The sequence below is a fragment of the Artemia sp. Qi Xiang Cuo genome, chromosome 3, assembly GCF_049724085.1.
Source record: "Artemia sp. Qi Xiang Cuo chromosome 3, ASM4972408v1, whole genome shotgun sequence".
Lineage (NCBI taxonomy): Eukaryota > Metazoa > Arthropoda > Branchiopoda > Anostraca > Artemiidae > Artemia > Artemia sp. Qi Xiang Cuo.
This window is the reverse complement of record NC_142796.1, coordinates 27423470-27450743: the sequence shown is the minus strand read 5'-3', so window position 1 is coordinate 27450743 and position 27274 is coordinate 27423470. Positions and strand designations below refer to the sequence as shown.

Sequence of the window (27274 nt, the reverse complement as noted above, 5' to 3'; positions counted from 1 at the left end):
CCCCGCCCTCAGAAATTGGGGAACGAAAGGCCTCTGAGCCTTCCCCTTGAGTCAGATCCCCGTTTATTTTCGATTCTGAGTATTTTTGGTTTTCCCTCCAAAATTGACCCCCCCTCCCCTGCCCTCAGAAATGGGAGGAACGAAGGGTCTCTGAGCCTTCCCTTGAGGCAGATCCCGTTTATTTTCGATTCTGAGTATTTTTGGTTTTCCCTCCAAAACTGACTCCCCTCCCCCTGCCCTCAGAAATGGAGGAAGGAGGGGCCTCTGAGCCTTCCCCTTGAGGAAGATCTCGTTTATTTTCGATTCTGAGTATTTTTGGTTTTCCCTCCAAAATTGACCCCCCCTCTCCCCTGTCCTCAGAAATGGAGGAAGGAGGGGCCTCTGAGCCTTCCCCTTGAGTCAGATCCCCGTTTATTTTCGATTCTGAGCATTTTTGGTTTTCCCTCCAAAATTGACCCTCCCCTCTCCCACCCCTGCCCTCAGAAATTGGGGAACGAAGGGCCTCTGAGCCTTCCCCTTGAGTCAGATCCCCGTTTATTTTCGATTCTGAGTATTTTTGGTTTTCCCTCTAAAATTGACACATCGGTGGGGTAAAGCTAGGTCAACTCACAATTTCATTCTATTGCCGTTAGCTATTTTCTTAGACTGATGTTTTTTCAAATTTATAAAAAATTCACTGATTCAAAAAATCCTTCAGGGGTTACTTCTATGATAATCATTGTAATCCTTTTTTTTTTCTCCATCTGCTTAAACTCCAATCACTGATTATGATCATTTATACTCATATTATTCAAAACATTAATTAAGATCCTTCATAGTGTCCAATTTGCGAATTCCTTATCCCTTTTTGCAAAAATGTCAAATACTCACTCTCTTTGAAACACTAAACCAGACTAGACCCACCAAACCAGACTATATCCACAAAAAAAAAGTCTAACCATCAATCCAGACTGTACCGACCAAACCAGACTATGCCCACCAAACCAGATTTGACCCACCCAACCAGACTAGACAGCCCACACCAGACTATATCCACCAGAAACCTGTCTGGTACAGGGGCGTTGGCAAATTCAATATGAACATACTACTAATATAGAAGTTCGTTACGTAAGTTAATTCGTAAGTTACGTATATTTATTACTAATAAAAACGTTCGTAAATAAAATTAAACAAGTTTCGAGAAAGCCATTTAACTAAATAAAAGTAAATTAATATGAAAATTTTGTTTTAATTATTCATGTACGGTGATCCAAGATCAAAACCTGCATTTATTCAAAAACGTTCAAAAATTAAATAAAAAAAATAAGTTTTTTAAACTGAAAGTAAGGAGCGACATTAAAACTTAAAACGAACAGAAATTATTCCGTATATGAAAGGGACTGTCCCTCTCAACGCCTCGCTCTTTAAGCTAAAGTTTGACTCTGTCTCACAACTTTATTTTGTAAAACAATAAAAAACTTTAGCGTAAAGAGCGAGGCGTTGAGGAGGGGACAGTCCCTTTCATATACGGAATAATTTCTGTTCGTTTTAAGTTTTAATGTCGCTCCTTACTTTCAGTTTAAAAAACTCGTTTTTTTAATTTAATTTTAATCAAAAACGAGCATAGATTAATTAAAAACAAATAGTTTTTCCGAGGGAAGTAAAGAGCAAAGTTGAAACTTAAAACGAATAAAAACTCAATAAAATTCTAACATATATCAATAAAACTAATGCAAATAAATCAACTGGTGGTATTTCCCTATGTTTGTAGGATTACAGAAAACTAGCACTTTACTGAAAACACAAAAGCCAAGTATAAAAACAAGAATATTGATTTAGGAGTCACACTTAAATACGTAGGCTCACAACAAAACACTCATCTATAACGCTTCTCATAGTCCTACAGGAGCTGTGATATCAGTAACTTTCAGTATACAATTAAAATCATCTTAAAAACTTAGGCATAAAAATATTAACTTTAAAGCCATTTCACAGCCTTTTAAATAATGGTTTGATTTATCAGGAAATATCTAGGTCTCACCTAGTATTAGTCGAGATGAAGGACATATCAACCGTAATATGAACTCTGGAAATCCAGTTATTTCTCTCTATAAAACGGAGGATTTTAAGTTGTGATACAAATTCTAAAGTGAGTTTGTAGTCCTAGTACTAATAAGATTCCTTCACTTCGAACTTGTCTACAAAATAATTATGAAATGTCCTTTTCAGATCCAAAACGACAGCCAGTAGAAAGGGGGGTGCTACTCCTATCAGAACACCATATATGGGCATGGAATCCCTAGGGAGAACACGTGGTTAATCAAAGTGGGTCAATGACCTAAATTTCCAAAGGTCGATTTATTTGTTGTTGTTGTTGTTTGGTCAAGTGCACGCTCGGGGCGAATGTTAAGATCCAGGAATAGGAAAACACGATCACGTGTTTCCTTCTCAGCCAATCAGAGACTCGGATACATCCTCCTTCGCAGCCAATCAGAGGCTTGCTTACATATTACCGGCGGAGGATCGCAGAGAATATGAGGAAAGGATTTTTGCTATAGTTTTATTAGTCTGTGAATAGAATTCAAAGGAGTGAGAAGAACAGTTTGAATTTATTCATTTGGATATATATTTGTGTGTTGATGAGTAAAATATTTACCGTATTAGAAGTTGATAGTGGAGTTGATGGGAATAATACAAGAGCACCAAACATTTCGGTGGAAATCACAAGAAGATCAAGATCTTGTCTGAAATGAGATGAAGTATATGCAAGATATGTAATATCATTGAACAAATTTAAAATTGAGGATCTATTATGTTTCACTGCAAAAGTTGATATAGCACACGTGAATAGACTTCAATATGCTTTAAGTGCATTAGTGAAACATATCGAAGACAATAAACTGTATCGCTAATTGTACATGCATAGTATTATTGTTGTTGTTGTTGTATTTATTCAATAAAATTGTTTCAAAATCGAAAATGTTCTCTTTTTGTTCGGGTCAGGTTAGGTTAGAACTAATGATTCATGGTCAGTCTAGGGTCAGCAGTTAAAGTGACAGGACTGAAAAATGAAAATATCTGAGCAAGAGAGAATTAGATCAAATCTGGTGTTTATGAAAAAACATTTGATTTTGGATGACGATTTTCCCAAGTTATCTCTTCAACGCAGGATATTCTCTCGGGGAAAACATGACAATATAATGAGGACTGATTCTCCTCCATTGGACTATTGCATGAAACTTTTAAGATGTGACGCAAGTGCTTATAGTCAATTTATTGATATATTAATTGGAACAAAGCAGAATAATATCGTGGATATACTTTTGAAACATTGCCAATAGATTTAATGTAGATGGCTCCACCCCACCATTCGAAAAAGGTAACCTCACAGAGTTACTCCTCACACCAATTCCCCTCACTGAATTCATCGAGTGAGGACGATCAGTTTCGTTTTAGCTGTGAGAGAGTTGACATCGGAAACCAAAAAATGTTCTATACATGTCCACTGTGCATGTACACTCTTGGCAGTTGGACTCAATGTGAGAATCGTATAATTATTGATGACTATAGTGAAAAGTGCAAATTATGTAATCCTTGTAAATTACATAGAGGCTATGTAGCACAAATTAAAGGATGTAACTTATATCTTAAAGAGATTTGTGACTCTCAGGCTAGAGGGCACCTCTGCTCAAATTGTCAGTACGATAAATCTGACGAGTGGAAGAATATTTACCCTACTATGATTCAAAAGAGTCCTAAAAGTGAGTTTAGTTACTTTATACGAGAAGGGTATCGTCACGGATTTAAATTAGTCTGGAAAGAGGAGTCAGGTCTACGATTCAACTGTTGGGGTAACAAAACAATTTGGCTTCTACTTCATCAGTGTGACGACACTGCCTATTATGAAGATAAACCAAGTGATTTTTATTTGGCAGTTACTGAATATGATTCACAATTTGAAAACACTGTATGTGATATTGCTTCAAATAGACAGATTGAAACTCGTGAATTTCATAATATGAATGCAAATAGTATCCTTGACTATACAAAGAGATATGACAAGAGTGAAGTTACCTTGTACTGTAGAAAATGTGACCCTGATTTTGCAGTCAATCGAGATTCATGTACAGTGAATCCAAATGATTTACTGGCATTAGTGTTTCACGACAATAGCCTATACATCAAACAAGAAGAAGAAATCTAAGGGGAAGATTTAAAAGACATTGTTGTATATATATATGCATTTTATTAATAAACAAATTCACAAACATTTTTTAAGCACTTTACTCTTAGGGCATTGTTGCACATAAAGTGTCATTTTTATCATTGTTCATGTTGAACAAATAGAGTTTTCATGTTGCAAATAAATGACCATGAAATATTGTCAGGTTCTTGTTGAACATAAAGTGTTATTTTTATCATTGTTCATTTTGAACAAATAGAGTTGTCATGTTGCAAATAAATTACCAGTAAATATTGTTTTTTGTTTTTGTTCTTTTTAACGTAGATAGATCTATGGGAAAATTATTGCTACTACTACTTATTCATTGAGCACGTATGATATACAGTTAGTTATAGTCCAACTTTTGTCAGCAGCAGCAGCAGCAGCATGCAACAGTTTAAAACACTCTTCAGATCGTTTCTATGTGGTCCCTCAATATCGGGCAAAACAACACTTTTAGCTAAAATAATTTAAAATTGTCAGAAAATGTTTTTGGAAAAGCCGAAAAAAATCTGCTATTGCTATAGTATTTTGCAGGAGTCCTACGATGAAATTAAAGCAATTACCTCTACCATAACAATACAATTCATAAGGGGAATTCATGTTTTCAATAGTATTGAATCATACTCATGGCTGATCATTGATGATTATGCTGAATTCATTGAACAGTTCTCAGAAGAAATGCTACAACTGTTCACTGTTTGCTTCCACCATGAACAAATTTCCATAAACATAGCTCTACACAATCTGTTTCATCAGATTAAGTGTATGGAAACTCTTGCATTTAAGTGCACCATCAATATTATTTTCCGAGTTTCTTGTGATTCTAGCTCGTTAAAAACTCTCAATAAGTAAATTAATTTCAGTGCTCCTAACTTTCTTTCGGCAGTGTAAACTCAAGCGATTAATAAGCCCTATAGTTACATTCTGCTGGATCTTAAACATAGAAAGCCCGAGGATCTACGCGTAGTCACCGACATTTTCAACAATGAAATTACAGTATATCTTCCAGTGAAAAGTAGAAGAGGCTATTAGTTGCCAGTATGACACTGAAGAAACTACACGAACAACTGCATTTATTTTCCGTTTTAAGCACTTCAAAACCCTTGCTTAGGAAGACCATACTCAAACATGGTTTTGACAATGATTTCATTAATATAATATCTTAATTTTTTTTAATTTTAACTTAGGTAATTGTTAAACTGCCTTATTTGGCTATAAAAATGACGCCCAAAAAGGGGTCAACTGTAAATGCCTGGCACATAAATGAAAAGTGACAAAAACTGGATAGAACACGCCTCTCTGAAGTGGATTGTAGCTTCTTCACTCTGTTACTATCAATAAAGTCAGGACTTGTAAACAGTTTTCTCTAGAGAATGATTGAACTATACAAATTGACACAATTTAAACTTGTCCTTTCACCCGTCGAACATTTTGAAGACAATCTAAGCAAATTCATTAATGATGAGAATATTGCCGATGACAAAAAACTGCTTTTACTTCAAGATGCATTGCGACGTGTGGATAAACATAAACCTTATCGTGAGAGACCCACCGCCGCCACTGTCACCGATCCCTCCAAACAGGAAACATCTCCTCAAGATTCTGCACAATCAAAGGAGAAGGAATTGAATTCAATTGTATTGAAAATTGGAAACCTATTACCGCTCACCTAACGAGAACAGAGTAAAATCGTCTTGTCATTTATTTTGGTGGAAACTGGTGGTGAACATCAAACTAATGTCAACAGCATAGGAAAGAAAATTAAAATTCAGGAGAAAAGCCATAAACTAGTCGATTTAATTTGTGATATGGTGACGAGTCATAAATGATTTTATCCTTCGACAAGAATATATACACTTATCTAAGTATATCAAACTTTCCAAAAAGTCTTATTTGCAACAAGCAAATTCTTAAGAAACTAAGAGAATATAGTCCTCCAACAACACCAACACCACCATTTAAAAAAAAGAAGAAGATTCAATATTTGAAAATACTAGCAGCAGCAGCAATTATTTTACAACACCTGTGGATGCTAGTCAAAAGCGAAGACGAATTGATTCACCCTCAAGTGTGCAAAGGGGGAGTGGACATTCCACTGCGTGTTTGGATTAAAAATGGATGACGTTTTGAAAGATGTGTATGAAAATATTGGTGAAGCGGGAAGCTTTAGTTCTCCGAACACGCTTTATAAGGTCGTTTACGTTACAACATTGAAAAAAGCAATAGTTTATTTATATGACGAACCGATTTATACATAACATCGGAGTAATAGATTTTGCGGCAAGCAACTTAAACAAAGTAAGACTGTTCTTCCTTTGTATACACTGCAAATAAATCTATTAACCTGATGCGAAAGCCAGCGGCTTCACAGAGTGCCCAGCAAAAAGAGCCTGATATCTATACGTATTTATAGTTACTATGCATATGCCATCCCAATGCAATCAAAGGGGGGTAAAAAATTTGCTTGCGTCTTTGGAAGCATTCTTAAACAAGCTTCATATAGATCAATTGAATCGGACCATGGTGGCGAGTTTGTTACTCCACACGTGCAAAAGGTTCAACTAAAATTTAATAAAACACTTTATCATAGTCACATCATGATAAAAGTTGCATTGGCCGAACGACTATTATGAACGAATTATCTATTAATTTTAACATACTCTACTCTGAAATACACATCTGCTTTTATTCATAACTAAGATCAAATCATGCAGATATGCAATCAACGATCGCATTGATCCCTCATCAGTTCAAGCCCTTGAGATGTTCACTGGAATGAAAATACATTTGATGTTTTTCTAAAGCAACATTTCAATGATGAAAAAGAAAAAAAATGTGAAGAAGAAATTAAATGTTGGTGATACTGTTCGAAAATAATAGAACCACCAATATTTTTGAAAAGGGGAATTATTTATGGAGCACCGAACTTTTTAAAGTGTCTCAAATCCTGGACACCGAGCCCACGACATATCAAATGCGAGACACCAAAGATGACGAAATTCTCAGCGGTTTTTATGAATATTAAGTGCAAAAATTTATAAAGACTAATGAAATTTATCAAATTGAAAAGATATTAAAGAGTCGTACTCGTAGCAGCAAGAGACAGTTGCTTCTTCGCTGGCTAAAATACAGCTCAGATTTTTATGCTCGGGTCAGTGGTGAATATGTTAACAATACCCAATGGTTTCTATGTGACTTTTATGTCCAGTGTTTCTGATCCTCTCTACAATGACTTGAATAGAACAAGTGATTTTTTGACAAAACTCTCCCCCACCATCAAATTCAACAGAAAGTATGAAGTAGCTCTTGTCAACTGCATTCTCAAAAATACCTACGACATACTGAGAAAAAATCTTAAATATGAAATAAAAATTAGACCCTATGATTGGCCACCACCACCCTCAAGTGATCAAGAACAAATTCAAATAATCAATTGGATGGATTATCCATATATTGAATTACCCTACGAGGAACTCATCTGTATGAATGATTTATGTCGTTCTATTAATAAAAGAATTTCCGCTCGTAAAAAAGCAGCTTTTCATTTCAACTATTCAAAGTAGGACGGTAAGATCTACATTATGTCACCCATTGTCAGCGAAAAAATTATTCTCAGTGATAACCTAAAGGATGTTTTTGACCTTAAGCTAAAAATAATCAATGGTAAAAGGCCTGAAAACTCTAAATTCAATTTTTGTGACCATCCGCCTGCCTTTTCCACAAACACATGCATGTTTCTCTACACCTCATTTGTGGAAACAACTAGAGTTGGTAATTCGAATTCTCCCTTCCTATAAGTTCTTGAACGAAAAACCAATCAAGAGCATATTCACAACAACAATATAAAGCTTTTTCAGTAGAGACCAGTAAGCACTTCTTACTTGGAACTCTCTTATTTAACACTGCGAGCTAAATGGGATGATCCCATTGCACTTTCTAAAGGTTTAGCTTTAATTACAGGACATTGTCGTCCCATCATTCAGCAACAAGTTGTCTAGTGAGAAATAGTATTTATTTGTCCCGGTATTGACTACTTTGTTAATACACATGGCCCAAGACAACAAGGTAATGGAATGGATTATTAAAAGGGACACTCATCAATGTCTGGCTACGGTATTGGCAGTTGGTTTGCTAAGCTGTTTCGCTCTTCACTACCACTGGCTAGAAAATATCTTGTACCGGCTGCAACAGATTTTGCATCCTCTACACTATAAGATTGGGGCTCTGGCAAGGATTTTAAAAAAAGCGCTACGGAAAATCTTAGGTCCAGTGCGTGAACCCTTGGCGAGAGATTAAAACAAAATGGTAAAGGCTTAAAAAGGTCGAGAAACAATGCATCACTCATCAGTCTCCACTTAGGTCGGAAACAAAAGACATCACCCCTCTTGTCAAAGAAAAGAAGGAAAAAGCCGACACGTACTGTAAACAGAAGAAGAAATTTCAGGAAGAAAATTGTTAGATCAAAACTAGATTTCGGTTCTTATGATGTCCTACCTACCTCATAAGGATCATCAGCCTTTAATCACTGCCTCAATGAATATATTCAATGCTGAAAATGTTGATGCGAGTGTCAATCATGGATATTATGAACATTTTTATCCACAATAACCCCTCTCCAATAATATCCACTGTCAAATTTATTCCAATGAAGAGCACTTTATGGACACGTCTTCGATATTTATAGATTTGCAAATGAAAGTCTGGATATCCGATAATATACTGCTAATTTGGGCCGATGAAATATCCTATGAAAATTGTATATTACACAATCTATTTCGTCAAATCAGTTTTTACATCAATGGCACGCTGGTGAGCACAAGCAATAATCTCTCAAATTATACAAGTTATATGCAATTTATGCTGATGACACCCAAGTCATACAAGGAATTGAGAGGCATCTCCAATGGATATGGATATATTAATAATACTGATTTTACAGATGCACTTAAAATGGTACAGCTAGTGATTTAAATCTACTTGGAAAAGTACATTATTAAATTTTTAATATAGCTCAATGGTTACCGCACAAGGTTTAAGTGGATATAAAACTGACGCTTGCACCCTCCAATTTCAAATTGAGAAAAGAACTTGTTGCCAATCCTGATATAACTGTCTCTCTAACATCAACAATACTTCATATACGCAAACAACAGGTCAAGAGTTCTGTTTCTTTCGCAGTGGAAAAACTGAGAGCCAATGGAAATAATATTAAACTAGTTGTTCCTCATACAATCACCAATCATTGTCATATTGCAATGGGCTCACGCACCTTCACCGATTCATCCTTTATCCCTGGCGAAATTCCATCAAAACTCGCTTTGGCATTTTTGAAAAGCGCCAGTGCAATAGGATCGTGGACTGAATGCCCACATAAATTCGAGATGTATGGACTTTCATCTTTTGTGTGCAAAGTAAACGGTATCCCACTCTACAATCTATCTTTTGATAAATCCTATAGAACATTGTATGAGTTGACCATGCAAACCCTAGATCATGACTCGTAGCTGTTTTAAAATGGTATAACCGAAGATATGTTTGCTAATACACATGGTATTATTGTTCTGGATTTGTCTGGCACACAGGATATCAGTATAGTACGAACGAGAAGTGTGTGTTTAGAGTGTGCATTTACTGACCCATTGGCTGATAGTATTGCACTAATTTCACAAAATAAATATGAAACCTATTGGGAAATCACTCCCGAAGGCAGTATTCTACTAGACTTGGTGCCATAAACTCCAGTCAAAGAATCAATGCATTTAATATGGACCCCTACATGTCCCAGCACTAATGCTATCGTCTGCCCTCGGACTTTCTTTCGGACTACCCTCGGAATTCAAAGTTTTCATGATTATTGTTAACAGCAGTCTGTCGACTGTGCTGAAGGGTCATTGGCCGTGAAACTTTCAAACAATGAAGACGATTGTACTTTTTGATCCTCTTGGTCTACCATATACATTCTACTCACACCACATCAGAAACTATATTGAGAGCAGTGGGAAAACTATTATTCAAAATCGGAAGAGGGTGCAGGATCTAACGACTAAAAGCTGTGGCTTCCATGCACTACTATATTTTGTGTTCCGATGTCGCGGCTATACTTACAAGCATCTTCTACACATTTAGGGTGACACTTCCCGTCTGAGCAGAGCTCTATGTGGAAATATTCAGTAATACCTGTACAGCAAATGTGTCAGTATCCTAAGAGTAAAGTGCTTAAAAAATAATAATCACTTTGTTTCTCGGTAAAACGTGTGTTAACGCACACACACATATATATATATATATATATATATATATATATATATATATATATATATATATATATATATATATATATATATATATATATATATATATATATATATATATATACAACAATGTCTTTAAATCTTCACTTTAGATTTCTTCTTCTTCTTCGGTGTATACGCAATTGTTTTGAACGAATAATGCCGGTAAATTATTTTGATTCACTGTATATTGATCTTGATTGACTGCAAAGTCAGAGTTACATTTTCTACAGTATAATGTAACTTCACTCTTGTCATATCTCTTTGTATAGTCAATGATACTATTTGCATTCATATTATGAAATTCGCGAGTTTCAATCTGTCTATTTGAAGCAATATCACATACAGTGTTTTCATATGGTGAATCACATTCGGTAACTGCCAAATAAAAATCACTTGATTTATAGTCATAATAGGCAGTGTCGTCACAACGATGACTTAGAAGCCAAATTGTCTTGTTACCCCAACAGTTGAATCGTACACCTGGCTCCTCTTCCCAGAATAATTTAAATCCACGACGATACCAATCTCGTAGAAATAAACTAAAATCACGTTTGGGATTCTTTCCAATCATAGTAGGGTAAGTATTCTCCCACTGATCACATTTATAATACTGACAATTAGAGCACTAGTGCCCTCTAGCGTGAGAGTCACAAATGTCTTCAAGACATGAATTACATCCTTTAATTTGTGCTACATAGCCTCTATGTAATTTAAAAGGATTACACAATTTGCACTTTTCACTATAGTCATCAATAATTGTACGATTCTCACATTGTGTCCAACTGCCAAGAGTGTACATGCACAGTGGACATGTATAGAACATTTTTTGGTTTCCAATGTCAACTCTCTCACAGCTAAAACGAAACTGTCCTCGCTCGATAAATTCAGTGAGGGGAATTGCGGAGAGGAGTAGCTCTGTGACGCTACCTCTTTCGAATGGTGGAGCCATCTACACTGAATCTATTGGCAATGTTTTCAAAAGTATATCCACGATATTATTCTGTTTTGTTCCAATTAATATATCAATAAATTAACTATAAGCACTTACATCACATTTTAAAAGTTTCATACAATAGTCCAATGGGGGGGATTCACTCCTCATTATATTGTTAATTACCTCCTGACAATAGAATTGCATGCATTATATATGTAGCTTCGGAAATCATTATCCAAAATCAAATGTTTTTCTATTATTGGTAGATTTGTTCTGTCTATTTCTCTCAAAAGTGTTCATTTTTCAATCCGTTCACTCCGACTGTTGACTCTAGACTGAGCCTGATTCGTTAGCCCTAACCTAACCTGACCAGAAAAAGAAAGGGAACATTTTCGATTTCGAAACAATTTTATTGAATAATTACAACAACAACAAAAATACTAGGCATGTACAATTAACGATACAATTTATTGTCTTCGATAAGTTTCACCAACGCACTTAAAGCACAGTGAAGTCTATGAACCTGCGCTATATCAACTTTTGAAATGAAACATAATAGATCCTCAAATTTCAATTTGCTCAAGGATATCACATATCTTGCATATACTTCATCCCATTCCAGACAAAGCCGTGATCCTCTCGTGATTTCCACCGCAATGTTTGATGTTCTTGTATTATTGCCATCAACTGCACTATCAACTTCTAATAGGGTAAACATTCTACTCATCAACACACATATATAAATATCCAAATGAGTAAAGTCAAACTGTTCTTCTCACTCCTTTGAGTTCTATTCACAGACTAATAGAAACTTTAGCAAAACTCCGTTCAACATATTCTCTGCAAACCTCTACCGGTAATGTGTAAGCAAGCCTTTGATTGGCTGAGAAGGGGGATGTATCCGAGTCTCTGATTGGCTGAGAAGGAAACACGTGATCGTGTTTTCCTATTCCTGGATCTTAACATTCGCCCCGAGCGTGCACTTGACCAAACAACAACAACAACAAATAAATCGACCTTTGAAAATTTAGGTCATTGACCCACTTTGATTAACCACGTGTTCTCCCTAGGGATTCCATGCCCATATATTGTGTTCTGATAGGAGTAGCACCTCCCTTTCTACTACAGTCAATCATATTGACTGTCGACTCCTATATTTTTTTGTGTTTTCGGTAATTTTAGTCCTTAAATATGTCAGCCATCTTTCTAAATTCTCAACCATTTCTTTCTCAGAAATCCCACATGCAACTCACACATGTGATTTGCAATTTATGCCAATAAACGTACTGTTGAAAGATTATAATCACTAAGAGTTATCTTCTAACCTAAATATCAAACGATCTTTTTCCCGCCAAAGTACTCTAAAGAGTGAGTTGTTGCAGGCATATTACTTTTTACTATGTCTCCGATCCTTGCTGTTTATAATTTAAGGCACATGTTTATTGTTTTATATTCCGTTACTTTCGATCTTTTTTTGTTATTGATAACATCTTTTTTTAATTTTAATTTTTTCTTATCTGTCACCAAGGACAGTGAAAATAAGCCATGATTGGACCAAATAGCTCAAGAAAGCATAATTTTGTTTTGAATTCTAGATGTCTTAGGAATTGTTTTATTTATTTAAATGGAGCTGCAAAAAAAAAAAAAAAATACTAACCCTCAACGGAGAGCAGTACTTGAAAATTTGGATATATTATTAGAGTTCAAATGTTCTGTTGTAGATTAATTTGTTGTTTGAAAAAGTCATACAGAAGACTATATCATTCTCCATGTTTAAAGGAAACAATATTTTTAATTAATTTCATTTATATGTTCTTGGCCTCCCCCAGGCCATTCAGCGTGTCCTCAGGTGGCGATAAGGGAACGCCCTATAAATATGTAGGGTACCTCCATAGGAGGCACTGACCAAGGGGGGACCTTGTCCCTGGGGGTCCATAATAGAAACTGGGGCACCCTCACCCGAGGTCATAAATACAGGCGGAGGAGGAACAAGGCCCCTCAAATGTACACTCAAAAGAACCCATTGGTTTGTCCACAAGTCCCATGAGTTAGAAACCTTCTCCCAGTAATGGGTTAAATTCTATGATGATGCAGAACACCGTCGCGGGAGGATCCTCTATAGGAGGACAACTGCGGCAGGGCGTAAGATCCAGATCTATGGACAACGGCCTCTGCAAAGGGCTGCCTCGACCCTTTCGGGGTACCTGTAAGACTGGGAACCTTGCGGTCAACTCTATTCCAACTTGAGGAGTGGCGCCCCTCGAGGAAATTATAGCCTAGTAAACGACACAGTACTCGCACAGGATTCTGACTAATGGACAATTTTTCTGGGCTTGGCATTTTTTGACAGGCGTCTTCGGGCTGAAAAACCTCTTCTAGCTAATTTATCTACTATGGGCTGCCTCCCCGTAGTAGCGTAACATTTGCAGGCATGAATATAAAATGAGATTGTCTGTGCAGGATTTCGAATCTTGTTGATAGAAGAGCTTCGCTAAGTGCTGAAAACCATGTTGTAACCAAGATAGGCCCAGGATTGCACAAAGCCTATATTCATGGAGATCCCAGGGACTTCTTGCTGTCCGGTTCTAAGCCGGCTTAAGCACTTCGGTGTCGACTTGAGAAGATATGTGATCCCCGTCCTGCACAGGTATCCGGGATCATTGCATTTCCTGAGGCGAAAATAATTTCAATGATTTAAAGAACGTAAAAATTGGAACTTGGAATGTTACGACGTTAAAAAATGACTATCGTATCAACATTCTGACTGACAAATTCATTCGATTCGAACTGGATTCGAACTGGATATGATATATATATATCATATCCCAGGGATAGGAAGCCTGAAATTAGGTGATATAGAATTTGTCTACTCAGGCAGGAAGGATAGAGTACATAGACAGGGAGTAGGGCTCATGATTAATAAGGAAGCTGTTAAGTCTTGTTTAGGCTGGGAAGGTATTAATAATAGAATACTAATTGCTCATTTTATAACTAAAAAGTTCAGGGTATCAGTTATAGTAGTATAGGCGCCTGTAGAACCGACTGACGGAGATACTAGTGACTCAGATGAATTTTACTTATAGTTACAGGAGCAAATAGAAAGGGTTCCAGGTAGAAGTATGGTGTTATTGCTGGGATATTTTAACGCCCAGGTCGGTAGAAATAGAGATAGATGATATCCTAGCCTAGGTAAATTTGGTGTAGGAAAAGAAAACAGTAATGGACACAGACTTTTGCAATTTTGTGGGTATAATAATCTAGTTATAACCAATACGGTGTTTGGTCATAAAATGGCTCATAAGTTAACATGGTATTCACGTGATGGTAAGGCAGCAAACCGTATTGATTATGTTATAGTAAACCGAAGACTGGCAGGATCAATACTAGATACTAGGGTATATAGGAGTGCCGTTATTGATGTTAAAAGTAGAGATCACCATCTACTAGTGAATAGGGTTAATTTAAAGCTGAAATATCGGAAGGGTAACTACCTCCCAGGAAGTTATGATGTTGGTAGACTCCAGGATGAGAATTTGAGAGAATCTTTCCAGGATCAGTTGAATACTAAACTGGAGAATTTAAAATTTGATAATGTGGTTGGAACAATTTTAGAAAAATAATTTGTGAAGTTGCTGAAAGTGTCTTAGGGAAGAAAGCTAGAACTGCGGCTAAGAATATTAGTGAAAAAGCTTTATGTTTAATAGAAAGGAGAAAGGACTTGTACAAGAATTATCTGAATGATAGATCATATGAAAACAAAAGGAATGTAAAGAAAGTGGAGAAAGCAGTAAAATATGAACTAAGGAGGTGTGAAGTGGAGGCTATGGATAAAATTGCCGAGGAACTGGAAGATGCAGCTAGACGGCATAATAGTAAAATACTGTACTAGCATGTTAACAAATTGAGAGAGAGTAGTCAATCCGGACTTGGCCCAGTTAAAGATAGGAATAGAGCTGCAATTAGCGATAAGGAAAAAACTAAAGGGAGATGGGCCGAACATTTTGAGAATTTGCTTAACCGAGGTAGAGTTGCAGGAAAAGATATAGAGGAAAATGAAAAAGTTTATGATACCTTGGATGTGAAGAAAGATTTGTTTTGTGATGAGGAATTAGCAACAGTACTAAAAGGATTAAAAAATAATAAGGCTCCTGGTGCTCATAGGGTGGTAAATGAGTTTCTTAAATATGGTGGCTCTGAGGTAAAAAATAAGTTACTGAAGATTATGATTATGATTTTTGAAAAGGGGAAGTACTTAACGATTTTAGGAAAACCTTAATTAAGCCACTTTATAAGAATAAAAGTGATAAAAGTGAGTGAGGTAATTATCGAGGCATTAGTCTGGTCTCTGTAGGTAGTAAATTACTTAGCAATATAATACTTTTTAGACTGAGAGATGCTGTAGATAAAGTTTTAAGAGAAGAACAGTGCGGTTTTAGAAAAGGTAGAGGATGTGTCTATCAAATTTTCACTCTTAGGCTAATAATTTAGAAGTGCCTGAGTTTTCAAACACCTTTGGTTCTCAGTTTTATAGATTATGAGCAAGCGTTCGACTCTGTTGATAGAGGAGCTTTAGTAAATGTTTTATCATTGTATGGTATACCACACAAATACATTAAAGTGATTAGTGCTATGTACTAGAATAACAATGCTGCGGTTAAGGTAGGAAATGAGGTTAGCAAATGGTATTGTATTAAATCAGGAGTTAAGCAGGGTTGTGTTCTATCCCCCTTTATATAGATTATTTTGATGGATTTTGTCTTAAGGAGCACAGGAAAGGCAATGGGAGACCACGGAATCAAATGGGAAGGAAAAAGTCTCCTGGACTTAGATTATGCTGATGATTTAAGCATCCTAGATGTTAGTAAAATGAATGAAGTTCTAGAGGTTTTGCGAGTTCAGGGTGCAAGGATAGGTTTGAAAATTAATGTTAAAAAGACTAAGTCACCTAGGCTAGGAATAAGTGAAGATGAAAAGGTGACATTGGGTAATGAAAAGATTGATCAGGTGGGCAGCTTCACTTACCTTGGTAGTATTATTAGTAACCATGGTGAGAGCAGTGAAGATGTTATGGAACAATAGTAAGATAAGTTTGCAAACCAAGATTAGAATATTAGAAGCTTCAGTGATGACAGTGGTCAAATATGGCTCTGAAGCATGGACACTCCGAGAAGCGGATGAAGATTTGCTAGATGTTTTCCAGAGAAATTGCTTAAGGATTGTTCTGGGTACCCGGCTAAATGACCTTATTTCAAACAAAAAGCTGTATGAAAAATGTGGTTCAATACCACTCTCTAGGCCTATAGTGAAAGAAAGCTTGATGTTGCTAGGGCACGTTGTGCGGATGAAGGATGATAGATTGCCGAAGATTGTTCTTTTCGGCCAACCGTCAAGGGCTAAACGCAAAGCAGGTCGTCCTCGTCTGGGGTGGGAGGACGTCACAAAGAAAGATTTAAAGGAAATGGGAACTTCATGGACGGGTTTAAAAAGGGAGGCTTTGAGTAGATTGGGGTGGAGGAGGAGCGTGCGTAGCTGTGTTGTGCCTCAGGCGGCTTGGTGCAGCGGTGAGTTGTTGTTAGTAGTAGTAGTAGTAGTTAGTTTTCAGTAAAGCTCTAGTTTTCTGTAATCCTACAAATATAGGGAAATATCACAGTTGATTTATTTGCATTAGTTTTATTGATATATGTTAGATAGGCTGTGAAGTAATCATTTTTGTTCATTTTAAGTTCCAACTTCGCCCTTTACTTCCATCGGAAAAATTTGTTTTTTTTAATTAATTTTTATCAAGGTTACACCCCTTGTTGGGGGTGTTTTCCCATTCTTTCGAAAATATTGTTAATCGTCTGATGTTAATAATTTTTTATGGGTAAATTCAAAATTAATGAACTCTCTATATTTGGCATCAGCATAAAAAAACGGACCTTTTCGATGCAAATATCTTTGCGAAGATTATTATTTTTAGAGCTTCGATCTCTATTGACACTGGAAGGGGTGGATCCACGATTTTTTTAGGAGGGGGGGGCAAAATAGGTTGATGAAGTAAACTAAACTACTTTGGACTACGTTAGGGGGGGCCCTCCTGGATTCACCACTGCGTCACCTGTGTCACACAGGTCCTTCTTTACTGACAGTTCCTACCAAGAAGTGTTCGACAAAAGTATTACAAATATAAGATTATGAATGATGGATTTAGTTTTAAAAATTTAATGCTAGATAGTTTTAGCTAAAGATTCACGTTAAAACTAACGTTAAAACTAACGTTAGCTTGTTGTAGCCGAGAAATATCTCGAGAGCTATTTTTGTCGATTTTAACATATTGAGTCGTCAAAATAGAACAATCGAGACTAATCGAAAGCAAAACTACGCTACTAATCCTAGGTTAAAAGTTAAGAAAGCACAGTATAACTGTTATAACACAGAAATACGGCCATTAAATATATCAGCAATGTAAAACATCAAACATCAGCAAAATATCAGCAACAAATGCTGATGGATAAGCATCAACCCATGTTTATCACCATAAAAAATATAAGCATTAGCATCAAAAGCTGTCTTACAAATTCCAATCTGTAAGAACACTGGTATCAATTCACGCCAATTACGGGGGGATGGGCTCTATTTTTCGAAATCTAGGGGGGGTAAATTTTTTGTTTTTGTTCTATTTTTTAACGAAAATACCAAACAGCCATTTTTCTGTGATATTTTCAGCGAAAATACCGAAAACCGTATTGTTCAAAATCTAGGAGCGGCAGGAAAAAAATCCTGAGGGACTAATACTCCCCCTGCAGATTGACTACACCGTGTAAGAAGTTGAACAGATAAATTGGCAAGCCATAAAAAAGGTCTTACCCTTCTGACTGACGAGGCGAATTTGATCTAAACCAAATATCCAATATATTAAGAACTAGGTGGTGAGCGGTAACAGATATGACGATAGTCTTAAATGGAATTCGAAGTACGACATCCATGTCACCATCATCTTCATTGTTCTTACATATAAGAAAGGTATAAGCCCTGGCCTGTAACCCTCTATTGACCGTGGGTGCAAACTGGTTGTCCACTAGGAACGCCTAGAAGTTGAAGAAGGGCATGAACTAAAATCTTATTAAAAATAAAAAATAGCAATATTATTTTCCATATTTAACCATAATATGTATTCTAGCGATACAATACATTGATTCATAGGCATAAAAATGCTTATTAATCCTTATTGGATTTGCAATATAAGGGCTGCAAAAACATTTTTAGCTTATAATTAATATTTTGGAGCAACGGAAGAATATCATATGAATTTTTTAATCATTTATGGCTTATGGAATAGTTACAGTTGTATTAATAAAAGAGAAATAATTTTTTTTGGCCTTTTCAAAATAAAGATAAGACCGGACTTGTTAAATGTTAATATCGTGCTTTACGGGATGATTTCGGTAGTATGGTTACCTAAGTATTGCTGGAAACCGACTAGGCCACTAAACTTCATGATGAGTGGAAAAGTCTGCCTCTGAGCAGAAGAACGACCAGTTCGGGATTATGTCGGGCCTAGGCTATTGAGGACCATTCCTTGATGCTGCTTGAACATCCAACTAGTTTATTGTTCAACAAATCGAATTCAATTCGGGTATGGGAATCAAACAGTTTATTTTCTCAACAGATTGGATATTCAATAATGATAATGGAATTCCAATATGGTCTTTAATATTCAATTTAAGCTGTTGAAATTCCAATTTTGCTGTTGATAAAAACTACAAACAATTTTTGTTGAATCTCAAATAGTTCTTTTTTTTACAGTGTACAAGAACCTGTTATCTTTATGATGGATATGATCATTTATTTAAATTTCTGTTCCTTTTCGGTTTATTTTATTCTTTGATAGTAATTTCTACTCCTCATAAGTATAAATATGACTGTTTTACTTTTCTCGAAAAACTTCTTTTTCAGAAAGTTTTTTAAAAATTAATTTCAGGTTATTTTTGGTTGCCGAAGTTTATTGCTGTTTAATCCAATGAATATTTCTCCAGTATTTTTTAGGTTTCTGGCTTAAGAATTAAAATTTCGGATCCTAATCTAAATTCTAAGTTGCATAAGGTAATCTGAGCTTTAGCTTTGATTGTATTCAATATAATCTTCAATAAATAAGAAACACAATGCAAAGATAGTTAACCATACTTGATACCCACTACCAATGCGTCGCGTGTGGTCTAGAGTTTTAAGTTTGTATATAATGTATTTATAGTTTTGTTATTAATTGTTGTTTATGTTAGCACAGTACACAATTATTTTATATAGTTCTTTTTCTTTTTTTTACTGTACTGTTTCTCTTTTCCTCAGTTGTTTGCAGTCCTCACTGTATAACGGGTTTTTCAATATATAATAGTAATTATTATTGCATAAACTTCGTTCTATTTGAAATCAAGGCGTGGAACGGTTCTTGGACTAAGACTTCAATTCAACACTAATTTATAGATATATATAGAACAAGTACTTAAACGAATCCTCCTGGGAGAATAATCAAAATACAACATAAGAAAAAAAAATAGAATAAGAGAATGAATATACTCGTATATAAGGGGCATCATTCACTTTCTTTATTTCTGACTCTTGAAACCCTTTCATTTGCGACTTTGACGTAAACGTTTACTAGGTTTGGTGAGGAAAAGATGTCATTGTGACAACCTGGATGCACATACTTTGACAGCCACCATGCCCGTATGTTTGTTTTGATTTTCAACGTTCCCCTTTACTTTTCATGAAAGTTTCGCCTTGATAACCTATACCATTTTGGAGACCCAGGATCAAACATCCCCCTCCCCCCCCCTAAGAAAATTATATGTAAACAACTGGCAACATGCATAACTTACAACCCTTGCCCTTGGGACTGTGGGGGTCATTTGGTCTCGGGTGCCATAGTTAATAGACGTAAACTTCTATTTAGAACAAAATGGCCATTTCAAAGTTTGATTGGATATCTTTAGAGGAGGGCAGCTAAAAGGGCGTGGTAGGAGGAAAGGTTGCCCTCCGATCACTTTTGAATCTTAAAAGGGCACTAGAAATTTCAATTATCAAACACATAATCCCCCTCCGAAGTTTCTAAAACCTTCCCTTCCATATGAAGTGGCTCTAGTAAAAAAAAATCCATAAATACGTAATACATTGAAGCCTTATCGCTCTTTACTGTTGACGACACTACCGCATTGGCTATGATCCAGAAACGCATCCAGCGAATCATACAGTAATAAAAACACGACCAAAAAAGAAACTCAGTACAAAAAAGGACATGTCATAGAAGTAGGTAAAAATTTGACTGGTATGTCAACTCTCGTAAAGGGAAAGTATGATTGAATGAGAATTTAGGTTGGTCATAAAAACATACGAGGGTATTACAACAGGGTAAACAAGAAAAGTAACACATACTTACAAGAACACAAATAAAAGATAAACTAGAACTTACTCATTGCCCTAGAAAATATACGAGACTGATCTAGCCGTTCAAAAAATCTTCCATGGCAACTCTCAGCGGCAGCTAGGGGATTCAGCTAAACCATAAGTGGCGATCAGCTGCATGTTCTCTTGGGAATGACCATCGGGGCATTCCCAACAGAAATTTGGCATATCTAAAATACATTGACCTTATACTTTGTTTGTCAGTGCACGTAAAGATGTTCCAGAAATGGGAAAGAGCAATGACATGCGGGAGAGCGAACGAGTTTTAGACTCTAGGTACAACCCGTATACGCCTATTGTGTCGCGCTTTGCGGCAAAAAGATGTCCAAGGGCTTTTGGCAACTTTTCACCAATATGCGCAAGCAGGAGGGAGCGTGTTGACTTGTAAGAAGATGATGGATTACAAGACGCCGAGCTTACAAGTTTTGGTCTCGGATTTGGGCTGACTGTGATCGTCCCTGTTCGGGTTTGAGGTGTTATTTTTTCAATAGTTAAGTCAACTAAACGTCAGTTTCAAAAGACTCTGCGGTGTTGAAAAAATAGACAAGTTCAAACGGCAATACGTAAGATAAGAAACAACTCCCAGCAGCTTTGGAAGACTTTCGAAGCTGATACCAAGTTCACAATGTAACCCGAACAATATCACTGCGAGGGAAACAAATTTTTCCTCACTTTCTCCTGATGATCTTCCTATGGCTGAAGCTACCTATAAACATGTTCTCCTCTCCGATATGTCAAAACTTGACAACCGGAGGAAATTTATTATTGTTACACCTTCAGCTATCAGACCCAGACTCGTCTCAAGAAACCTGGTAAAGCCCCAGGATACGATGGGGTACAAACTGAACCTCTCTTATTCGCTCTCCCACTTTTTATACAATATTTGTCACTATTATTTAAGGCTTGCATTGCTCAACAGTATGTTTCAACCACCCTTTCGGAAGGTCTCGTTACCTCTGTTTTAAAGAAGGGTGCGAACCCAAAGGTTTGTGAATCGTAAAGACCAATTACCGTTTGCTTTATTATTGGTAAGCTTTATGACAAGTTGATCTTCCAATAGATCAATACAAGGCACGACCAAAGAGACAACCAGTTCGGATTCCGCGAAGGCTTGGGCGCGCAAAACGCACAAAAAGCTTATTGGCTATTTTTGGCTTATAGATTGCTATCAGACGCTTAAAAAGAATCTGTATGTGTCTGCGATCGAAATTTCAAAGGTAGTCGATTCCATTATTCATTCACAGGCTATTCTTTCATTGCTGAAAAATGGAATTCACCCTTTTTTCTGTGATTCCTTACGGAATTCGTATGGTGATGCGTCCCTACGGGTGCGACTACGTAGCTAGATTAGCAGCTCCATTACTGTTCGGAAAGGTATGAGGCTCTATGCTTATTCCAGCTCTTTTCAATAATGCCATCCGAACTGTTACTAAAAACATTCCCCCATTCTTGAGTAAGCCCTATATTGATGCCAGCCACCTTTGTAACGCAGACGACATTCTTCTGCTATCAGAAGATCTTCAAGTTCTCCAAAATACATTTGGCATAGTCTGCTCTAGTTTCAATAAGATAGAGTTCCAAGTTGCCTGCTCTAAAACTGAGCTTGTCGTCTGCGGTTCGTCTCTGCAAACTCCCGTAACTATCGATGTTGACCCAACAACAATTTTTGTATTGTCTTCTCTGAAATAATTAGGTCTCAGGTTTGAATCAAATGTTAAGAATACTAAAACACTTGTTATCTCAGCGTTGAAAATAAAGCTTAGAAAAGCCTGCGGGCTCATTGATCGAGTTAAGGGCAAGTTTGACAAAATAACCCTGGGCAGACTTTACAATGCTTTTTTCACCCCAAATGTCTTTTTGTTGGTCCTTAATTGGTCGATTTTTTTTTTCACTATCTAAATGGAAGAAAACTGAATTTCTATTCTTACGTTTTTGGAAATTTCTTCTGCAGTTGCTGCTTTGGACTCGCCACCGTTATATTTCCAGTAGATATGATGTTTTTGATGCTTCTTCACAAATGGACCAGCTTGGAGGAAGGTTCCGTAAGCGTCGAGTAAACATTGTCGAATTTATACTTAAAAGTATAGACAATTGTGTTGTTTACGTAGCTGAGAAGCTTCATGTTTTCTTGTTAGTGCTTTAGTTTTTCTTTAATTTACAATATCTTTGTACTTCTATAAGTGCACTTCATACTTGTGCAGAGTGTTGATTTTTTTATTATTATTATTATGATTATTATTTAGACTTCCTAGCTGCACTCCTTCTTCTGTCTGGCCAAAAACAATAATCTCAGTCTTAGATGCATTGAAAGATGAACCTACTTTTCCATATTTGTGACTAGGCACGGAAAATTTCTCCTCGTTTGATGACAGCATCCAGCTGACGTTTTAGATATCATCATCACAATTAAGGAGAGAATGGTCTAGAACTCAAAATACGTAAAGCATCGTATCTCTCTTCTGAGCTTTTAAAACACTATTGTTATAAAGAGGTGGTGACGTTATACCTCCTTAGCGGATACCTTCCCATACTCTAATCGAAGCATTTTTGATACGAAAGCATTTTCCGATTCGATACTTCCGTAATGACCTTGAGCGGCGTATACGTGTTTTTGAATACCCGTACTACTGGTCAATACTTCTAGAATGTTTCTTTTTGAGACGAACAATGGCTCGCCTAGTTTCTGATATACTGACAACAGTCCCAATTTCTGATTCAATACCACATAAACAATCATCAAGCAAAGACTGAAATTATTCTTGTACTATAGAAAACTCACTAGGAAGAAAACTCACTAGTGAAATATCTGATCCACTCTTCTTCACTGGGAGGGACACAGTGTAAAGAATCTTTCCGAAAACATCCAAATTTCATGCAGTTTTTCTCGTAAGGCTTCACTATTTTGCTTATTACTGCAGCTTTACGCTTTGCTAGGAGTTTTGAAAAGGGGCATTTGGTAGATAGTATAATAACGTTGACATGACAAAATATTTGGCGACCGCAATCATTCCCAAATTGATGCCAAAATTTTTTAAGATTGACAAGTGGCTTGCAAGTCAGGATTTAGCGACCATTTTAGATCTTCGGAGCCAACTCGAGCTTTTCGAGTTGGTACTGCTGCGTGTTCGACTTAACGCAAGGCGTGCAGAATCTCAGCACAATATATATTGACCAGAAGATGATTCGCACAATCAGGTAGGACCAGAGACTGCCACAATAGGAAGTAAGGAATTCTAATTTTATCTAAAATTGAGTTAAGCAGTGACTGAAAGAGGTACAAGTTCATTTTTTTCCAGTTACATTTCGACTGTTATAGTAAACCGAAGACTGGCAGGATCAATACAAGATACTAGGGTATATAGGAGTGCTGTTATCGATGTTAAAAGTCAAGATCACCATCTAGTAGTGTCTAGGGTTAAATTAAAGCTGCAATATCGGAAGGGTAACTACCTCCCGGGAAATTATTATGTTGATAGACTCCAGGATGAGAACTTGAGAGAAAATTTCCAGTAACATTTGAATACTAAACTTAAGAGTTTAAAATTTTACAATGTGGTAGGTGGTTGGAATAATTTTAGAAAAACAATTTGTGAAGTTGCTGAATGTGTATTAGGGAAGAAATCTAGAGCTGCAGCTAAGAATATTAGTGAAAAAGCTTTATGTTTAATAAAAAGGAGTAAGGACTTGTACAAGAATTATCTGAGTGATAAAATTGTGTGAAAACAAAAGAAATGTAAAGAGAGTGGAGAAAGCATTAAAATATGAAGTAAGAAGGTGTGAAGTGGAGGCCATGGATAAAATTGCCGAGGATCTGGAAGATGCAGCTAGACGGCATAATAGTAAAATTTTGTACTGGCACGTTAACAAATTGAGAGGCAGTAGTCAATCCGGACTTGTTCCAGTTAAAGATAGGAATGGGGTCGCAATTAGCGATAAGGAAAAAACTAAAGAGAGATGGGCCGAACATTTTGAGAACTTTTTTAACCGAGAAAGAGTTGCAGGAAAAAATATAGAGGAAAATGAAAAAGTTTGTGATACTTTGGATGTGAAGGAAGATTTGTTTTGTGAGGAGGAATTAGCAACAGTACTAAAAGGATTAAAGAATAAGAAGGCTCCAGGTGCTGATAGGGTGGTAAATGAGTTTCTTAAATGTGGTGGCTCTAAGGTCAGAAATAAGTTATTGAAGATTCTGAATATGATTTTTGAAAAAGGGGAAGTACCTAACGATTTTAGGGAGACCTTAATTAAGCCACTTTATTAGAAAGGTGATAAAAGTTAGTGTGGTAATTATCGATGCATTAGTCAGGTCTCTGCAGGTAGTAAACTGCTTAGTAATATGATACTTTTTAGACTGAGAGATGCCGTAGACAAATTTTTAAGAGAAGAGCAGTGCGGTTTTAGAAAAGGTAGTGGATGTGTCGACCAAATTTTCACTCTTAGGCTAATAATTGAGAAGTGCCTGAATTTTCAAACACCTTTGGTCCTCAGTTTTATAAATTATGAGCAAGCATCCAATTATGTTGATCGAATATTTTTAGTGAATGTTTTACCCTTGTATGGTATACCAGACAAGTACATTAAAGTGACTAGTGCTGCGTACATGAATACTACTGCTGTGGTTAAGCTAGAAAATGAGGTTAGCAACTGGTTTTGTATTAAATCAGGAGTTAAGCAGGGCTGTGTTCTGTCCCCCTTTCTATGGATTATTTTGATGGACATTGTTTTAAGGAGCACAGGAAAGGCAATGGGAGACCAAGGAATCAAATGGGGAGGAAAAAGTCTCCTGGACTTGGATTATGCTGATGATTTAAGCATCCTAGATGAAACTGTGAGCAAAATAAATGAAGTTTTAGAGGTTTTGCGAGTTCAGGGTGCTAGAATTGGTTTGAAAATTAATGTTAGGAAGACTAAGTCACTAAGGCTAGGAATAAGTGAAGATGAAAAGGTGAAATTGGGTAATGAACAGATTGATCAGGTGGGCAGCTTCACTTACCTTGGTTATTAGTAAAGATGGTGGGAGCAGTGAAGATGTTAAAAATAGAATATCCAAGGCTCAGGGCGTTTTTTCACAGTTAAAAAAAAGTCTGGAAGAATAAGAAGATAAGTCTGCAAACCAAGATTAGAATATTAGAAGCTACAGTGATGACAGTGGTCAAATATGGCTCTGAAGCATGGACGCTCCGAAAAGCGGATGAAGATTTGCTAGATGTTTTCCAGAGAAATTGCTTAAGGATTGTTCTGGGTACCCGGCTGATTGACCGTATTTCAAACAATAGGCTATACGAAAAATGTGGTTCAATACCGCTCTCTAGGGCTATAATGAAAAAAAAGTTGAGGTGGTTAGGGCACGTTGTGCGGATGAAGGATGACAGATTGCCGAAGGTTGTTCTTTTCGGCCAACCGTCTAGGGCTAAACGGAAAGCAGGTCGTCCCCGTCTGGGGTGGGAGGACGTCATAAAGAAAGATTTAAAGGGAATAGGAACTTCGTGGGCGGGTGTAAAAAGGGAGGCTTTGAACAGATTGGGTGGAGGAGGATCGTGCGTAGCTGTGTTGGCCTCACGCCGGCTTGGTGCTGCGGTGAGTTGTTGTTAGTTTGTTGTTAGTTACATTTCGACTGCCACTTTTAGACTAGCTTAATATTGGTGGGGATTCAATCGTCGATAACTAAACAGTTCGCTAGGGGAAAGTGATCTGAGGCCCCAACACTGAGATGAAGACGGTTCGGATTGACATCAGTAAAAACGCTCGGGCATAGCAGAAAGTCAATTGAACTAGTTGTTCCTGAACTGTGAATATGTGTGTAAGTGGAGTTTGCGATTGCCAATAACACACAGATCGGGCAGAGCAGAAAAAAAGATTTGGCATTGCTGATTACCTGATTGAATAAGGTCAGAATTAACGTCTTCACTATCACGGGAATTGATTCGAGAGAACATTGCTGCAAGAAGCTACTTAAGTCTGCTATAGCTCGACAGAACCTTTCTTCAGATTCAAGGTCCTGGTAGTTAGTGGGTAAGTAGAATGAGTAAATAATTACACCTCCGAGTTTCACTGCTAAGAAAAATTGGTTCTCAACATCTAAGGTGCTGAGAGGTCATCACCAAAAAGATCGCCATCCCCTTCATGGCCTTCCTACACTCAAACGCTCCGCAGGAGCATCAACTTACACTAATTCCTTCATTAACTACCAGGAGAGACGGGGTATCGGCTGACAAGAGTTTGTCAAACAGTTCGTGGTAACGAACTGTAAGCAAGGAGCAACCCGGCTCAATGGTAACCGAAACTCTAGAATACGGTATTTTGATACAAATAGATACATCAAAAGAATCGGATTTTAATGCTGATTTCAAATATATAAGTTTAATCAAGTTTAATCCTACCCTTCAAAAGTTACGCGCCTGAGAA

At 36.8% G+C, this 27274-nt stretch overlaps 1 protein-coding gene across 1 annotated transcript in view; it reads right to left on the bottom strand.

The window, feature by feature from the left end:
* LOC148953949 (brefeldin A-inhibited guanine nucleotide-exchange protein 3-like) overlaps positions 1 to 27274 on the bottom strand; it is a 53567-nt gene that overhangs the window by 1176 nt on the left and 25117 nt on the right. The window contains exon 2 of the mRNA XM_089086034.1: positions 18278 to 18498. Coding sequence (XP_088942160.1) covers positions 18278 to 18498 — 221 coding nt within the window. The remainder of the gene's footprint in view (positions 1 to 18277; positions 18499 to 27274) is intronic.